The sequence below is a fragment of the Orbicella franksi genome, chromosome 3 (genome assembly GCF_964199315.1).
Source record: "Orbicella franksi chromosome 3, jaOrbFran1.1, whole genome shotgun sequence".
Classification (NCBI taxonomy): Eukaryota; Metazoa; Cnidaria; class Anthozoa; order Scleractinia; family Merulinidae; genus Orbicella; species Orbicella franksi.
In genome coordinates, this window is record NC_138147.1 from 19,272,501 (window position 1) to 19,287,980 (window position 15,480).

Here is a 15,480-nt window from a genome sequence, read left to right on the forward strand (position 1 = left end):
ACATGTAACTTACCTGAACTGCTTTCAACATTTGAACTGTGCTCCACCAAAACAAAGCCATCCTCTACGCTAGCACTTGTGGTTACATCTACTATAGGAACAGATAACGCCGTGCCACCGGGAACAGATTTGGGTTTCGATTTGGTCAGCTTGTGCCCAATTGAACTAAATATGGACGCCTTTTTGTTACCCACAGGGGAAGAATCCTTGTTCTTCTTACTGCCTTCCTTGTAGTCTGTAAGCGATGGGCTTCCTAGTACAGGGGACGAAGTAGGAGATGCACCCAAAGATTTCTCAGGTGAATCTGGCACGGGACCTGCGCAACAAACCACAGAGAGAAATGGGTGTGCGGTTCTCAATAATGATCAATATTTAATTTTTCCTGACAAAATCAGTAAATTTCAAGTAGACAGATACATGTAATGAAAACACTAATAAATATGAAATAACAAGAAAGGTCTATTTGCTTCACATACCGGTAATCGAAAAAACCCGGATGTTAGGGGTACTTTCCCGCCAAACCTACGCGGTCAGCAAGCTCGCCGAAAGCAACGATAAAACTTCTCCGGAAAAAAAGAAACGAAACTGATGTGATGTTGGTATTACATTGAAACGACCTGAGCTGCAGTTGGTAAGTAAAAATGATAGAAAATTTAAATCTCTGGAAAAACGAAATGTTCGTCGACTTCTACCCCCGTTGAGTTTAGCCCATTCAGCATATAACCGAGACAACTAACTGCGGACTAATAAAATATCATGATCAACTCTTTCAGCTTTACTTACTTGACGAATTTTCAATCGACTTTATTTCCTCATTCAGAACCATTATCCATTCCTCCAGTTCAGCATCATTTTCAGCCGCAAACAAGGGCTCTTCCTTATCACATGTTAACACGAACATGTGGGGCTTGTCATATTCCGCATCGTTGTCATCCAATATTTTTATCGAAGCACCATGCAAGGGAACCTGAATCTCTGCTGTCCCGATCCCAAAGTCTTTATAGCAAAACAGCGACTGTTCTTTTACAACACACCAACGATTTTTCCAATGTGGTCCTTTCTTTCGAAACAAATATCCAGAAAATGTTGTGCTTTGAAATGAAGTCAACTCACGCGGTGTTTTGATGTCATCTTTACGACCTGTCAACAGAGAAAAAACTAAAATGAATGTTTGAAAAATATAGTCATCACGTAAATTGTAGTTTTTCTTTTAGCCATCCCCACACACGTACCATAAAATTAATACGAGTTATTTGTATTGGAGACAAACTGGTCGTTGCGGTCGTTGCTAGTTTAGTCCACTAACCTACAGAAAAAGGAACTCGACCAAATATTTCTACAATATGGAACTCACACTAGTTCAAAAACATGCATACATTCTCATTTATTTACCTTTCTTGAAGAACGAATCTGTTATCCTTGACTTGACACGCAGAGCCTTAGATGACAATGAATTAACCAGTGATCCATGTCTCTTCACTTTGGAATTTGGGCTTTGAAGGTCTGAGACTGAAGAAGACTTTCCTTCACAACTGCTTGCTGACAGAAAACTACCCTCTGGGTTATCTGAGTTGGAAGAAATCATATTGATTAACCAATTGATTCCCACCTTTCAACCAACCATTTGCACGTGCAAGGGTTTTGTTGCCCGCAAGGTGACAACATTTACAGCTACTTGCAGGATGGCCCGGTTCCCGGCGTCGACAAAACCGGGATCGGATCGGACCGGACCGGACCGGATCACGGATCGGATCACGGACCGGATCACGAATCGGATCACGGACCGGATCACGGATCGGATCAAGGAAAAAATTCAAGATTCAAAATTAAAAATTTTGTTGAGCAAATTACACTAGAGTGACTACTGTGAGCAGAACGTTTTATTTAATTCAGGTGTGATATTTCTTTATTCTTTTATATTAATATCAAGCCAACTGGGAGCTGGTCACAGGTGAATTTTTTTCAGGCTGTTGGGTTTTGATTGCGATGATCAATCATGTCTTCATATCTTTCTCCGCAGTTCAGATAAATGATATTTCGTATATTCACTTGCATCAAAGGTAAACGGTCATAAACGAGTCAGCATGGTAATAATAAGACGAACGTATGAATAGAAACACAAAAACTAAAAACACTAAAAAATTAAACACTGATGATTTCAAACAATTTCCGTTTTTGAGACGTCTATACTTTTACAAGATGTGAGTTTGGAATACGATATTTCGCACTGGAATAAAACGAAACAAACCATTTGTATTTCAAGGAAATATAGCTGTTTTACAAAAAATTTATAGGAATAAGATCGATAGTGTGAACGATAACGCAACCCAAGAATAAACAACATTTTAGGAGTTACGTCACGATTTTTAGAGTCATTTTTAGGGTCGTAAAGAGTTGCCTTGAAATAGAATAAAACCTTAAAATGATCGTGTTCTAGGATAGAAAACCCTTAAGAGACAAGAACAAATCAAAACGGAATGAGGATCGTTAAGGATGGCAAAGATTAACGAGGACTGCAAATGACGAACTTGAAAAACTAGGCAAGTGTTTTCAAGATACGCAAATCGTGACGTAGCTCCTTTAAAGCAAGTCATGTCCTTAAGCCTTCGTACGTAAGTTTTCTCATTAACTGTAACGCCAACTGTAACGCTCACATCTGACACGAAAAAGTAGCCGAGAATTAGCTACTGATACTAACAACAATTTCAAAAACGAGAATGGGAGGTTCACGCAAGCTTCGAGCCAACTATCGTTCATTCCAATTTAAATTTGTCGTAAATTAGGCGCTTATGTGGCTTTTTAAATAACCTCTTGTCATTCTCTGTAATTAGCATGTCATTGCGTCAAATTCGGGATTCTTATTTTCATTTAACATATTTTAGTTTTCCACTTTTATTTTTTATTTATTTTTATCTTATAAACGATTTTTTTTTTTTTTTTTGGATTTTTTTTTCCTTTAAAACTTTGTTTTTTTTTTCTGTGATCCGATCCGTGATCCGATCCGTGATCCGGTCCAGTCCGATCCAGATTTTGTCGACACCTGGTGCTTAATCCAGCGAGTATATGTATAAGAACTTTGCGGTTAGAAGCTAGTGACAAACACTTCTTTGGGATAAGCAGGACCTCTAATTGTAGAATAGTGCATTGAATGTCAATATACTGATGCATTTAACTCACCGACTTTTCCTACATTATTAGTAGATTTGGCCTTGAAGATTTTCTTCTTCATTTTCCCTCCCTCTTCTGGAATCTTGCATCCTTGTATAATATCTGGTAATATCTAAGACGAAAGAGCAAACAAAACCCAAAAAAGTGAGAGAAATAGGTTTAGAAGGATTAGAGGCACAATCTATTTTATTGTCTACTTAAACTCACTGATACAGTCATACACGTATACCACATATACATGTACATGTACATGTTCATCATATGCCTTATAACCACTGATAATGTTCAAGAGAGCATTGCTAGAGGAGACCATGAAATCTTCTGCTTGAACCCACAACTTTCAAGATGGTCAATCTACAACATACAGGGTACATCCAACTTTTTTAAAAAGTTCACAACTTGTTGGCACAGGGACACATGACATTAAAAGTGCAATTTTGGTACCTCTTGTAGCTCCCTGAATGATTTATCTTCATCTAGTCCTGGTGCAAGGTCATTGTCCATGACAGGTGTTTCATCTTCATCATCTTCAACACTAGCTATGTTCCATGGAGACAAAGATCCAGCAACAACATCTGAGTGTGCATTATCATGATTATCAGTCCAACTTCTACGAGGTTCCATAATTTTAGTCCCGTCAAGACAACCTGAAAGTTTTCTCCTCCTTGACTGGTCATACTTTTCCAGTGTGTCCACAGTAAGACGGTTCCTGTTTGGACTTGATTCATCACCAATGAGTTTAAGGTAAGTGTCATATGAAATAGCAGGTTGATTCTCTGGTGAGTCAGGACTACTATCATCCTCGATAAGTCTTGAAATGACATAATTCACCACGTAAACCCACTCCTGTCTTGATTGCTCCTCTGTTGTTGCAAAAGTAATGCTCTCATGTATTCTTGGAACTGACAAAGTGAATGGAAACATTCTACTTTTCTTTCTATCTGTTGGAATAATTTTTGCTCCTTTAAGTGGAATCTGGAACAACATCTTAGTCTCAGACCTGTGTCGGAAACATGTTAAACATTGATCATTTATTGAAAACCACCTCTTGTGCCATCCCGGATGCTCCCTAATGTACATCGCACCACTGTGAAGTTCCCCAAACTCATTAGGCTGGAGGTCAAGTTTTTCAACTGTGTAGTCAACAAAGACATTATCCCCTGTAAAATATCCTTCTTCTTGACCATTAACATCACTTTCCCAGCCATCAACAACTTCAATCTCTGCACTGCCTGTCTCTGAGATGATTGTGTCTCGAGACCAAGCATCCACTGAATCCAACATAGGTAGATTGAGAGTGTCTTTGACTTTATATGCCGTAGCATCTGACTGATGCAGTGATGAACTACATAGAAAGATTCCACTTTCCTCTGTGCTACCTGTCCCTTTTCGGCATGGCAGAATGTCAGCACCTTCCTGTTGGCCAATAAGAGTATTGATTTCAAGTTCATTTTCACTTAAAGTATATGTAGCAACAAGAAATTTGCAGTTAGTGGAATATACAAATGTACAATAACACCTCACATAGGTTTCAGCAGATAAACTCCAACACCTCCCATAGGAAGTGGGGTGGACTGTTTATCTCTGGGGCTCTCACTAGAGACCCAAGAATACAACATGCTGATGTGCTTAGGTGAGCGATTATAGATTTCCTGCAATGTTTCCTGATGGTACTACATTACATGTAGCTTTCCAACTTCAGGTATGTTTCTTTGCCAGCTAAACTTTATTAATTTGAACTAAAGCAACAAGTTATTTATTATTATACATTCAAATGCGACTTACAAAGTGATTTCACTCACAACTGAAGATGGTTGCTGAATGACCAAAACATGTCTGTCAAAATCAAATGTGTCTTCTTCTTTCTAAGTTTAAACTTTCAACTAGGGATCTTTTTATGAACTTTCAAGCACAAAAAATACACAGTGTAGTGGATATTTTTTTTCACCTTTTAAGGTGGCCGAACACAGTTTTCAAGAGCCTATGCCTAATTCACCATTACTTTTAAGCTATTTATGCTTTGGCGCTCGTTTTTTGCAAGAGTCAAGGTTAACCACAGAAAAGTTTATTCTCGCATTTTGGCTAAGGTGTGGGCTGTTGCCATGGCAACGGGGCTGGTTAAAAACAAGGCTTAAAAAATGGTTTTTGTTTATTTAAAAAAAATCCAGTCGTTAGATTTTTTTCATCTTTTGCCCACCACGAATTGACATTAAATCCCTTCTGTCAACACTGTTCTAATAAAATTTTGACATAGGCAATTTTCGTAATTCGCCCTAAATCGTTTTCACCACATGTTCTGTATTATTAAAAATTCCCTATGTCAAAATTCAGACTTTTTGCGATAGATCATTCACGTGGTTTCTGAACTATTTTTTTGCCAAATTTCTTGAAATTCTAATGACTGGATCGTCAGAAATCTGGAAGTTTCTGCAAAAGCAATCGGTCTCAATTTTTCGAGCAACTGCGCATGCGCTGCATTTAACTGGGTTCTTTCGGTAACAAAGAGAAAGCTGAGAATTGGTGGTTTCTTTGCGTCATTACCTTTTCTAACATATCTTTGTAATAAAAGACTAAAGCCATCAATACACTGCGTTCAATAATAGAGAAAAAATAGCACAGATAGTGCAGGTGTTGAGTAAATAAAATGGTCGCTCTTTGCAATCCTTGTGCGCACGCTCAATTGCATCAGCAAAAGCGCGCGCGAAAACTGTGTTCGGCCACCTTAACCAAACATATTCCCATGATCCCACCATTTCTACACAAAAATTTCAGGGTTGGCACACAACATTGCTTCCAGTACATACGTTGATGAAATTGACAGTGTACAAGTAAATGGGAGGCGCGGTGGCCTCATGGTTAGTGTGCTTGTCTCCGGATCGAGCGGTCCGGGTTCGAGCCCTGGCCGGGGACATTGTGTTGTGTTCTTGGGCAAGACACTTTACTCTCACAGTGCCTCTCTCCACCCAGGTGTATAAATGGGTACCGGCGAACTTAATGCTGGGGGTAACCCTGCGATGGACTAGCATCCCATCCAGGGGGGAGTAGAAATACTCCTAGTCGCTTCATGCTACAGAAACCAGGATAAGCTCCGGCCTGATGGGCCACTTGGCTCGCATGCAGACTTCACCTTTACCCTTTACAAGTAAATGTACAAACACCTAGACACATTTTGTATTTGCAAGCCTGCATATTCTTGCTGATAAAGTTGCACGTGGCTACAACATCAGTTAAATGTACCCTGCAACATAGCTTTGCAAACATGTACATATATGTGTACAGCTTTTGGTTGGCAACTAAGTAGATGTGCCTGTGTGATCATTACTATGGTTTTTGCCTTTCTTCATCTGTCTTATGCCACCCTATATGCACTTCCATTAATTGGACACATTTCCATGTAGAGCCACAAAATTAGTCCCAGGGGTATCTGACTCATAATAGGCTGACAGTGCAATCTTTGATTAGTGTGAAATTACATCTGATAGTCAGCCATTGAGCCCCCATGTGCAAATGCAATATGCAATATCATGTGTTAGAATACTAACTATTCATCAAAACATCATACTTAATCAACAGTTAGATGTTTTCTCATTTGTTCACATTTTTTAGTAGTTTTTTAGTAGCAGCTCTACCTTTTAATGCTTAGTTTGAGTATAGGCGCAACTGTTTTGCAATATCTACAGAGATCTCTTCTTGACTTGACTAGATTCTGGCAACCACAAATATATTAATATTCAGTGGCTTGAAAATTGTTAATCTTCCAGCTCTACCTTCCCCTCAACCTGTACTGATTCCTCCCCTTGCAAATACCAGCCCTTGGGGGTCCTCTCTCTCTCTTCTCCTGCTCTCATTGGTTAGATAGATCACCACTAAGAATTGCAGGTTTGTTCTCGCCTCACTTTTTGCACAGCCCAAATTGCTATCACCCCATTTTTTGCACGGCCTAAATGTGAAAAAGCTCTTTTTTGTACAGCCCAATTTCATTCGCCTCTTACAGGAATACTTCACCACAGGCTACTTCACCCAATCAACCTTTTCCTGCCCATCCTCTCTCCCAGAAGGGCTTGTAGGTCTAGCCGTTTAACAAAAGAAAACAAATCAAAGAAAACCACAAACCAGTTTGATCACAGCCCACCTGGTTGACAAGCTTTTGGTTGGAACGAGTTTTGTTATAGACATGCTGATATTACTAGAAACTGTCTTAACCATATGTGTCAAAACCAGTGTAATGTAATATGGATTTTGTATTTTCAAGGTTGCCACATGTCAGGTATCAGTCAAGGAAAAGTCAGGGAATTTTATTTTAAGTCAAGGAAAATTGACATGTTTGAAGAGAAGAGAAGAGAGAAAATTGAAATACAGCTGAACCCTAGTTGCTATTTCAAACATCCAAGAGAAATAAAAAATAATTTGAAATAGTGGGAGTTCTAAATGACTGGAGGGCAAATCCAAGGGGTAATGGTTTTGAGCTTGAAATAAAAAGGAATTTGAAATAACCAAGTTTGAGTCAGTATGTTCCAACTGTAATTAAACATGGCTATTTTATTACTTATAACCAGGGAAGGCTGTGGCCATCCTGATTTTCCAAATGCCCATGCATCGATGCACATACTATCAGCGTGTACAAAGTAAGCCTATTACCAGCAATGTAATAGGATCACACACCAATAGTTCAGTATATCTTGTTTACAGTTTACTTGAAAGTTTTGACAGCAATTCAAGTTTATTTATCTCAAGCTAATCGAAGTAACAAAGGTCAAACATGCTTGGGCAAAAAAACACAGCTCATGAGCTGATGCACTTTAACTTGTTCTTCTAAAAACAACAGACATTTCTGTAAACAAAGGAATGTCCACATGAGTGTCTGTGACCAATCATATTTAGGGTTGTATCTTATGATGAAAAATATAAAATGACTCAATTCTATACTCAACAACATATGGTATATCAATTATATTCCTCTGCTGTATGTTATGCTAGCAATGTGTGAGGCACACATCACTCTTATCACATAACTATGTCACCCTTTCACCCTCATAATTGCAGTCTGACGGCAGACATAACATTCTGACTACTGATATTACATGCTCGCAAATTCCTCTTTCACATATGCAAAATATGAGCTAGTAAATAAGGATTATGTCACGCTAATGTAGTAAGTTTATCACTACAACAGCTCCTTGCACTTTTACATGTAAGTGCAGTAAAACGTGAAATATATTGCCAAAAATATTCCTTAAAACTTACAGTACTGTTACACCGTACTTGAATTTAACCATGAAACGTTTTAAAACGTTAGTTACTTCTTCGATTTAATAGTAATGTTTTGTTGTTGTACCAATTAAAAGTATCAGAATTTTTGTATGAATAACCAACACTGTGTTGATGATGTGTTAAGTTTTATTCCTGAAACTATGCTTTTGTTCAAAGCTTAGTTGTGTCAATACGTTTGCTATATACAGTGTCTTATAAATTTGAAGAAATCTGAAATATCGTGGATAACTTTAGAATAATACAACGGGTTGTAGACAATCTGATTGAAATGCCTTAACGAACGGCAGTGAAATAATCCCCTCACTTTTTGAGAAAGAAATTACTTGCTTTATAGGTACCCAGATAGGTACCTACGAAGCTAATAAACTAAGAGAAACTGTGCAATAGCAGCAAGACAAAACAACGATTAGCTCACTGAGTGATTTGGAGTCAATGACCTTTAATCTAGGAATCTAGTTTTGCGGCAACAAGCATGCACCGAAGATAGCGTTCAAGCTGAAAAGCACATGTATAAGAACAATTGTTTATCATCAATCACAACTATTGGAGCCGGCGACGTTTCTTTCAATTTGCCTGCTTAAACAGGTACACATGGCTCCACAGGATCCGCTTGAAAAAAAAAAAGTCAAACCGTGATTGCAGATTAATGAGAACTAAATCAGAGGCTCCAAAATCTGGTGTTGTGAAAAGGTCAGGCAGTTGCGTTAACCACACAAGCTGTTATTTTGGAGATAAAACAGTAGGGTAAACAAAGCGAACAACAGAATATTACGTGAATGAATCTGTCATTTATAACAATTAAAACTGGTCTCTAGGAGCCAAAAATTTCGGCTGAGCCGCTCAAAAGTCAGGATGACTGAATTTTTGGTCGGCACGGAAATTCGTTTGTGGGTATAAAACACCTACGCAATTCATAACATCTTATGTATTAACTTCTGTGAATTAGCGAGTTTGTAATATGTACGACCTTGTACAATGCCAAACTTGAAAAGATAAATTTGCTTGGTGTGACGAAAGAAGCACATTTAGAAGGGAAACCCACTTGAATGTAGTTCATTTCATTGCTTCCTGCGAACACTGTTTCGATAATTACTATATTTCCACCTACAATTACATGCATGATGAAACAAACTACATCGATCGCTTGCATATTACTTTAGGAATTTACCACGGTGAAAACTCCTAACATCCTAAGGCTGGCTTTGTTCCGCAAGACCTGATCAATTAACGTCTGTGGTTTTCCTATCCAATCTGCTTTTTTTGTGAAAGCAAGCGCTATCTTTGTGAAAGCAAACGCTTGGCGGAATTCAGGAATTGGATAATTGTCGTATCAAGAATTGCGGTTCTTGATATTATCAAGCAGTTGAATGTCACTCTTAGCCCGCTACGCTCTGCCAACCCCGCCAAGCACATTACAAAATGCCTCTAAGGGAAAAGAACGTGAGTGTTGCACCCATCCGAATACAAGCATTGCGAGCCAAAAAAAAAAAAACTTTAAGACAAAGAACATCTAGAATTGATACTCTCGAACCCGCGATCGATTCACTTGTTTACTCGTGTGTTGCAATTAAATTAACACGGGTGCTCTCCGCATTACTAGCCTGCGTCATGTGTATTGCGATCAGTGTTTCTTATTTAGCAAACACAGTGATAAGAATAAATAAATACCTTTTCGTCTAGAACGGCAGTTTCTTCTGGCCAATGCGCTTGCTCTGTACTGTCTTCGGTGTAACCTTTGACGAAAACAAGGTCGTCGCCTGACCGTGAAACTTGCGATTGTTCCTGAGGTGACTCGTTGTCGTTATTCGTTGAAGTGTGTATTTCTTGAACGCGTGATTTCGATCCAAGGTTGTCGAGAATGGCCACAAAATCAAGCCGTATTTTTTCTCCCTTTTCACTCAGATTTTCCTGGGCTAAAATTTCCTCTAGAAATATATCTAATCCAGGCAAAGCAAAGTTGATCACTGCGAAGTGAAAAAAGGCCCGCTGAAGTTATAATTGACTAACTAAGCTCAGCAAGTTAATTATAGAACTCCTCAAATGAATGGACTTAAACTGCTAAAGAGCTACCTAAGATTATACATTTTTCACAATAGAAATATACAAAAAAAGCAAATGAGCGTCCAATGGCGTTTGCGAATCAAGAAAGCAAGTATGCACGCACGAGGTAGATACATCAACAGGGTTGCAAAAACGGAAAAACATCACTGATCTGTCAAGACTAGCAAACACTACCTGCAAGTTTGTCTTTCTCAGCAAGGCCTTTAAAGAATTCTTCAGCATTCATCTTATAGCGAGCATAATCATTCTAAGCTCTATGAAACAAACATCGCTGTCCTCAGCAGGGTCACAATTGAAATAGGAGCCACACATCAAGTTGGACATTTGAGTCTCCTACGGAATGTATACACGACGGACAGTTCGCCTCTCTGTTATGTTACCGGATATCCTCGGCGCCTCAAGCTCTGGGAACAATTGGCTCAAGCATATGACACCATTTAGAGACGTAAACGCCAGCTCGCTTCCGATAAAAATCCGTGGACTGAAGTGCCTAGCGCATATATCAAAGTGGCTGGATACTTTTCTGTGGACATTTTTAGCATCTTTTTTTTCCGCAGACAGTCACTAACTTATCAAATTGCTGATTGATCGAAGTGCGCATGGCAACAGGTAACATACAATGCAACTGTCAAGGGGCTGTCAACTTGATTATTTGACTTTCATTTCATTGGACAGAACAACAACAGACTTAGGTTATTAATTAGCGGCGCGGGTTGAGTTATTATCCAGCATGACAAACTTTTAGATACCAAACAGCTCAATCGAACAGAAAGTAAATAAAGTGTTGCTCCAAATCCTATGAATGCGATTTTTTGCCGTAAACAAAGCTTTGCGGCACGACAATAGTTAATAAAAAGTTCTGTGCACAAGCCACCGCCAGAATTGCCGCTTTCTTGTTCTTTCTGCAACCGTTGCACACAAAGCAACGCCGTTTTAGAACAAGTCGCAAAGTAGTTTTAATTCGTATTGTAATTTTTTTGTTAAGGAAGTGAGAATAAAGGTTATGCATTGTTAGCTTCCACAAAGTCAATACTGAGTTATGGAGCGGAACTGGCGATAACCAGCTCTGCACGTCGCACCGAAAAGGGAAGATTCTCTGCACTCTTCCACATGTATATATGTAAACTGTGACTGTGACATGAAGTTTATGTGTTGTTGAATTACGGTGGAATTGGCCTTGTTTTGATCAGCTTAATACAAAGTTTCAAAGATTAGGGATGTGGCTTGCGCCGCGCCAAACGAACTCAATGTTGACCAACGTGTCCATTACGGTCCCATTAGTAACCGAAAAGAAATTGTGAGAAGCCAAATGCTAAAAGATGTATTCTCGAAGTCAGCTTACTCGATCGATGCGGTCTTATAACAAACTATGTTGACCGACCAAAAATAATTATGCCGCTTATACATTTGACTCTAAAGACGGAATTATCTCTCTTTGCCCCTCCTACCAACTAGGAAAGTTAAATAGAAGGTGGCATTTGAATAAACAGTGTTAGCCGAATAAAATATATGCGAAAAGTGAGCATTATTGACTAGTAGTAAGATGAAACAAGTATGTGTCAGATCGGACCGTCGGACACGGTCTGCCCGCAAGAAGCTGGGCCAAACAGTGCTGCCTTAAATCAAATTCTAAGCGCCCTGTCACCAATAGATAAGCTCGTATATTGGCTTGAGTAGATCACTTACCAGTAACAAAGACGCTTGGTTCAAGTAAATGGTGGTAGTGTGAACACCCGTTTGGTTTTCAACAGCACGATGGTAAAGTTCGAATCACTTCAGAAATATCACTAAGAAAAACAATTCCAAAGAAGACGTAATGACGTCAACGGGTCATGCTTGAATTGAACTTTTTGTTTTTCGACTGAAGGTATTCAACTGGGATTTCAATTGAAAAGAAAGCGTGTTAGTTGACGTAAAGTTTACCTTATAATCTCTTCTGTTTAGTACTGATATGCAAAACTCGCTTACCGCCAAAGTTTCGAAATTTCTCGGTTGGCAATTGCGAGGGCAATTGATTCTTTTCATTCGTGCAAGTGGGCTAAGTGACCGCCGGCTACAGTGCGTTGGAGCTCAAGCCGCAATTCCACATTTGCATGCACTTTAGTTCTTAATTTTGTGTTGTTTTGTTTTGTTTTGTTTAATTTGTCAACAGATACTTCTTCGAATTTCGCATAGTCAGGCTCTAAATAGTGTTTTTCGTCCCTTTTTGTTTCTGCAATGGAATGAAAGAAAAGGATTGAAAATCATGCAGCGACTCCTGTTGTGGAACTAATTTGAAACAATTAGAGCACAAGATCGAATTTGTTTAACCAAGTGTGCAGGAGAAATTAACCGCAACAAGAAATAAGTTTGTATGTGTGGAATGATGCAGAGTTTCCTTTCGTTGCCTTGCATTGACCAACGGTTCAAAGTTCTATCGTGCGATCTATGAGCTAGAGGTACTGATTTTTGGTGCCCAGAGAAGTATCTGAGTCGAATGTTATTACTGTTACTAATTTGAACTATCGAACAACAAACAAACATGCATGACTGAAAGTGAAGAATGATCATCGCAGTAAATTTTCCAATTTAAGCAATTGGAAAGAAACCTGAAAAAAATCAGGGCTTCAACGGGATTCGAACCCGTGACCTCCGCGAATACCGGTGCGATGCTCTACCAACTGAGCTGTGAAGCCACACATTGGGAGCGAGGTCAGTTACTTCTTCTTTCCAATTCCAAGAGAACGTTGATTTTGTTTTTTTTTCCGGAAGCAGGACGTGAGGTACACGACCAGCGCGGCTCGTTTAACCCCCGGTTAGAAGATGTTCAAATGACATTTGCGGACATTTCATGTGAGGCGGAAACAAAGTAGTTATTTATTATTTGCTGAAAGATTACTTCGATTCTAAATCGGTCCATAGACCGAAATTACTGAATGACCTTGTCACGTTTTCTTTGATCGCTGTAATTCTCAGGGTCTTGGCGATCATGTCCTAAGCATAGTCACCCAATTTTACACGGTACTTTCTCTTAGTTTTGACGAACAGCTAGTTGGGGTAGGAATTGATTTCAGTTCGATCATGGAACGAATGTGCCAGTGTGCTTTTAGCCTCGAAAAGGATGACTAAACTTTATTTTCCGGTCACTTGAATGAGACAACAATGTTTGGATCTCGATTTAGCACACTGAGGTCTCGGTTTTTTTTTTTTTTTTTTTTGCTTCATTGAGATTTTTATTTGCTAGGTATGTTTTTCCAATTCAAGCGCAAACACATGTTATTCACAGGCCCATCCTGAACGCGGGGCACGGAAAGCTGATAACAATACAAATTTCAAGTACTTACAGGGATCATGACCACATTAGCGTTGGTATTGCTCCAATTGCTCCATCTCGGCTAATCTAAGACGGGATTAGTACAAATGTATCCGTGACAAGCAAGCCCAGCTATCTTCAAGAATGCTTACAATATTTTGGCATTTTTCCTTAATGCCTTGCCGTTGAGTGGATTAAACTTGTTTTCCAACAAGTTTGTCACAGAAAAATATGATCGATATTTACGTTAGCCGAGGCAGTTGCATTCTGCCTTTTAGTGTCAAGTCCAGTAGGTTGGTTTGTGGCCCGGGGAGGGTACTCCCTTATATGGGCTATATAGGTATGTGCGGTACCAAAGGGTATGGTTTTTCAGCCGTTTTGGTCATAAGTAGGTATAGATTTTAGCTGATTTTGGTCATAAATAGGGTATGATTTTTGCACTTTAGCCTTCATATGGGTAAGTTTTTAAGAAGAAGCCACTTTTTCATCATTATCAAAAAGAAAAACAACAAAAGCCCTTCACAAATTATGTTTATGGTAACTTAACATTGGTCTGAGCTAGGAAACCAATTATAACGCAGGTCTGAAACAGGGTTTTGATTTAAGGGTCAGGTCATAAATAGGGTTTCAAATTTTTGGTCAGGTCATAAAAAGGGTAGGGAATATCGCAGATTTTGGTCATAAATAGGGTAAGGGGTTTGGGAAGCGGGCCGCACACCCCCACTCAATTTTTCTGGAAGTAACTTTCACCCCCCCCCCCCCCGGGGTTTATGGGGCCGATTCATTTGATGACCTTATGATTTTAATAGTTTTATTAAGTTAACAGGTTTGACTCTGTCCTTTAACAGTACATCAGCATACTTGTACAATAACGGTATCGAGAGAGAGAGAGACCACAGCAACTATGTATACACATTTCAAATAAACCTCTTGTTGCTATGCTGGAGCTGACATGTTCCGGAAAAATGCTTTTGTATCTGACAAAAAATTCTGTTATGGGCTCAATTTATTACAGATACCACTTATATCGAGTGTAATGGCAATATGACGTGTGTGTGTGTGGCCGGACACAACCGTTTGACTGCCTGCATGAATACATCAACGTATTACATACATGTTGAAAAACAGCTTCACCGTAAAATCAGCCGGCTTTCCCAGCGAATAACGATATAGAATTACGGCAATGCCAAATTCCAAATCTTTCGTCGTAGTGATAACTAGGGGGCTTATGCTGTATTATGTAATAGTATTTTAATACTGTTTAAAACAAGGAAAAAATTGGCAACTGAGTGGTGATTAAACGCTCTGGTTAAACTGAATTGTATATTACTTAAACAGTAAAACACGAACTCTAGTAAAAGTCACGAACATTAGTAACGTGTTCAAATATCCCATGCCCCTTAAATTCAATAGCCGCCCCCGTCCGGCACGCAACGGACTGAACGGAAGCCGAGAATCCAGTCCGCGGCCGACGCTTTTGGACCCTTCGTAACGTCACGTAGTCGGTATTGAAGATGCCTTGCCACACTTTACACAACCTCATTCAAAGGGGCTTGCAAGCTGTAGTCTGTTGCGTTTCTTCCCATTTGACGAACTCTTGATACCTTCCCCTCCCCTCCCCTCCCCCCCCCCCCCCCGCCACCTGTGCCTTGAGCAATCCAATAATGGGAGACTGACCTCAGGAAGTT

At 39.4% G+C, this 15,480-nt stretch overlaps 1 protein-coding gene across 1 annotated transcript in view; it reads right to left on the reverse strand.

Annotated features, from left to right (window-relative positions):
* LOC145482568 (uncharacterized) overlaps positions 1 to 11,594 on the reverse strand; it is a 21,844-nt gene extending 10,250 nt beyond the window's left edge. The window contains exons 1-7 of the mRNA XM_081461163.1: positions 10,675 to 11,594; positions 10,108 to 10,403; positions 3,613 to 4,584; positions 3,178 to 3,280; positions 1,393 to 1,566; positions 784 to 1,140; positions 14 to 316 (exon numbers count right to left, since the gene is read on the reverse strand). Coding sequence (XP_081317289.1) covers positions 14 to 316; positions 784 to 1,140; positions 1,393 to 1,566; positions 3,178 to 3,280; positions 3,613 to 4,584; positions 10,108 to 10,403; positions 10,675 to 10,726 — 2,257 coding nt within the window. The 5' untranslated portion in view covers positions 10,727 to 11,594. The remainder of the gene's footprint in view (positions 1 to 13; positions 317 to 783; positions 1,141 to 1,392; positions 1,567 to 3,177; positions 3,281 to 3,612; positions 4,585 to 10,107; positions 10,404 to 10,674) is intronic.
* Positions 11,595 to 15,480: the final 3,886 nt, after the last annotated feature.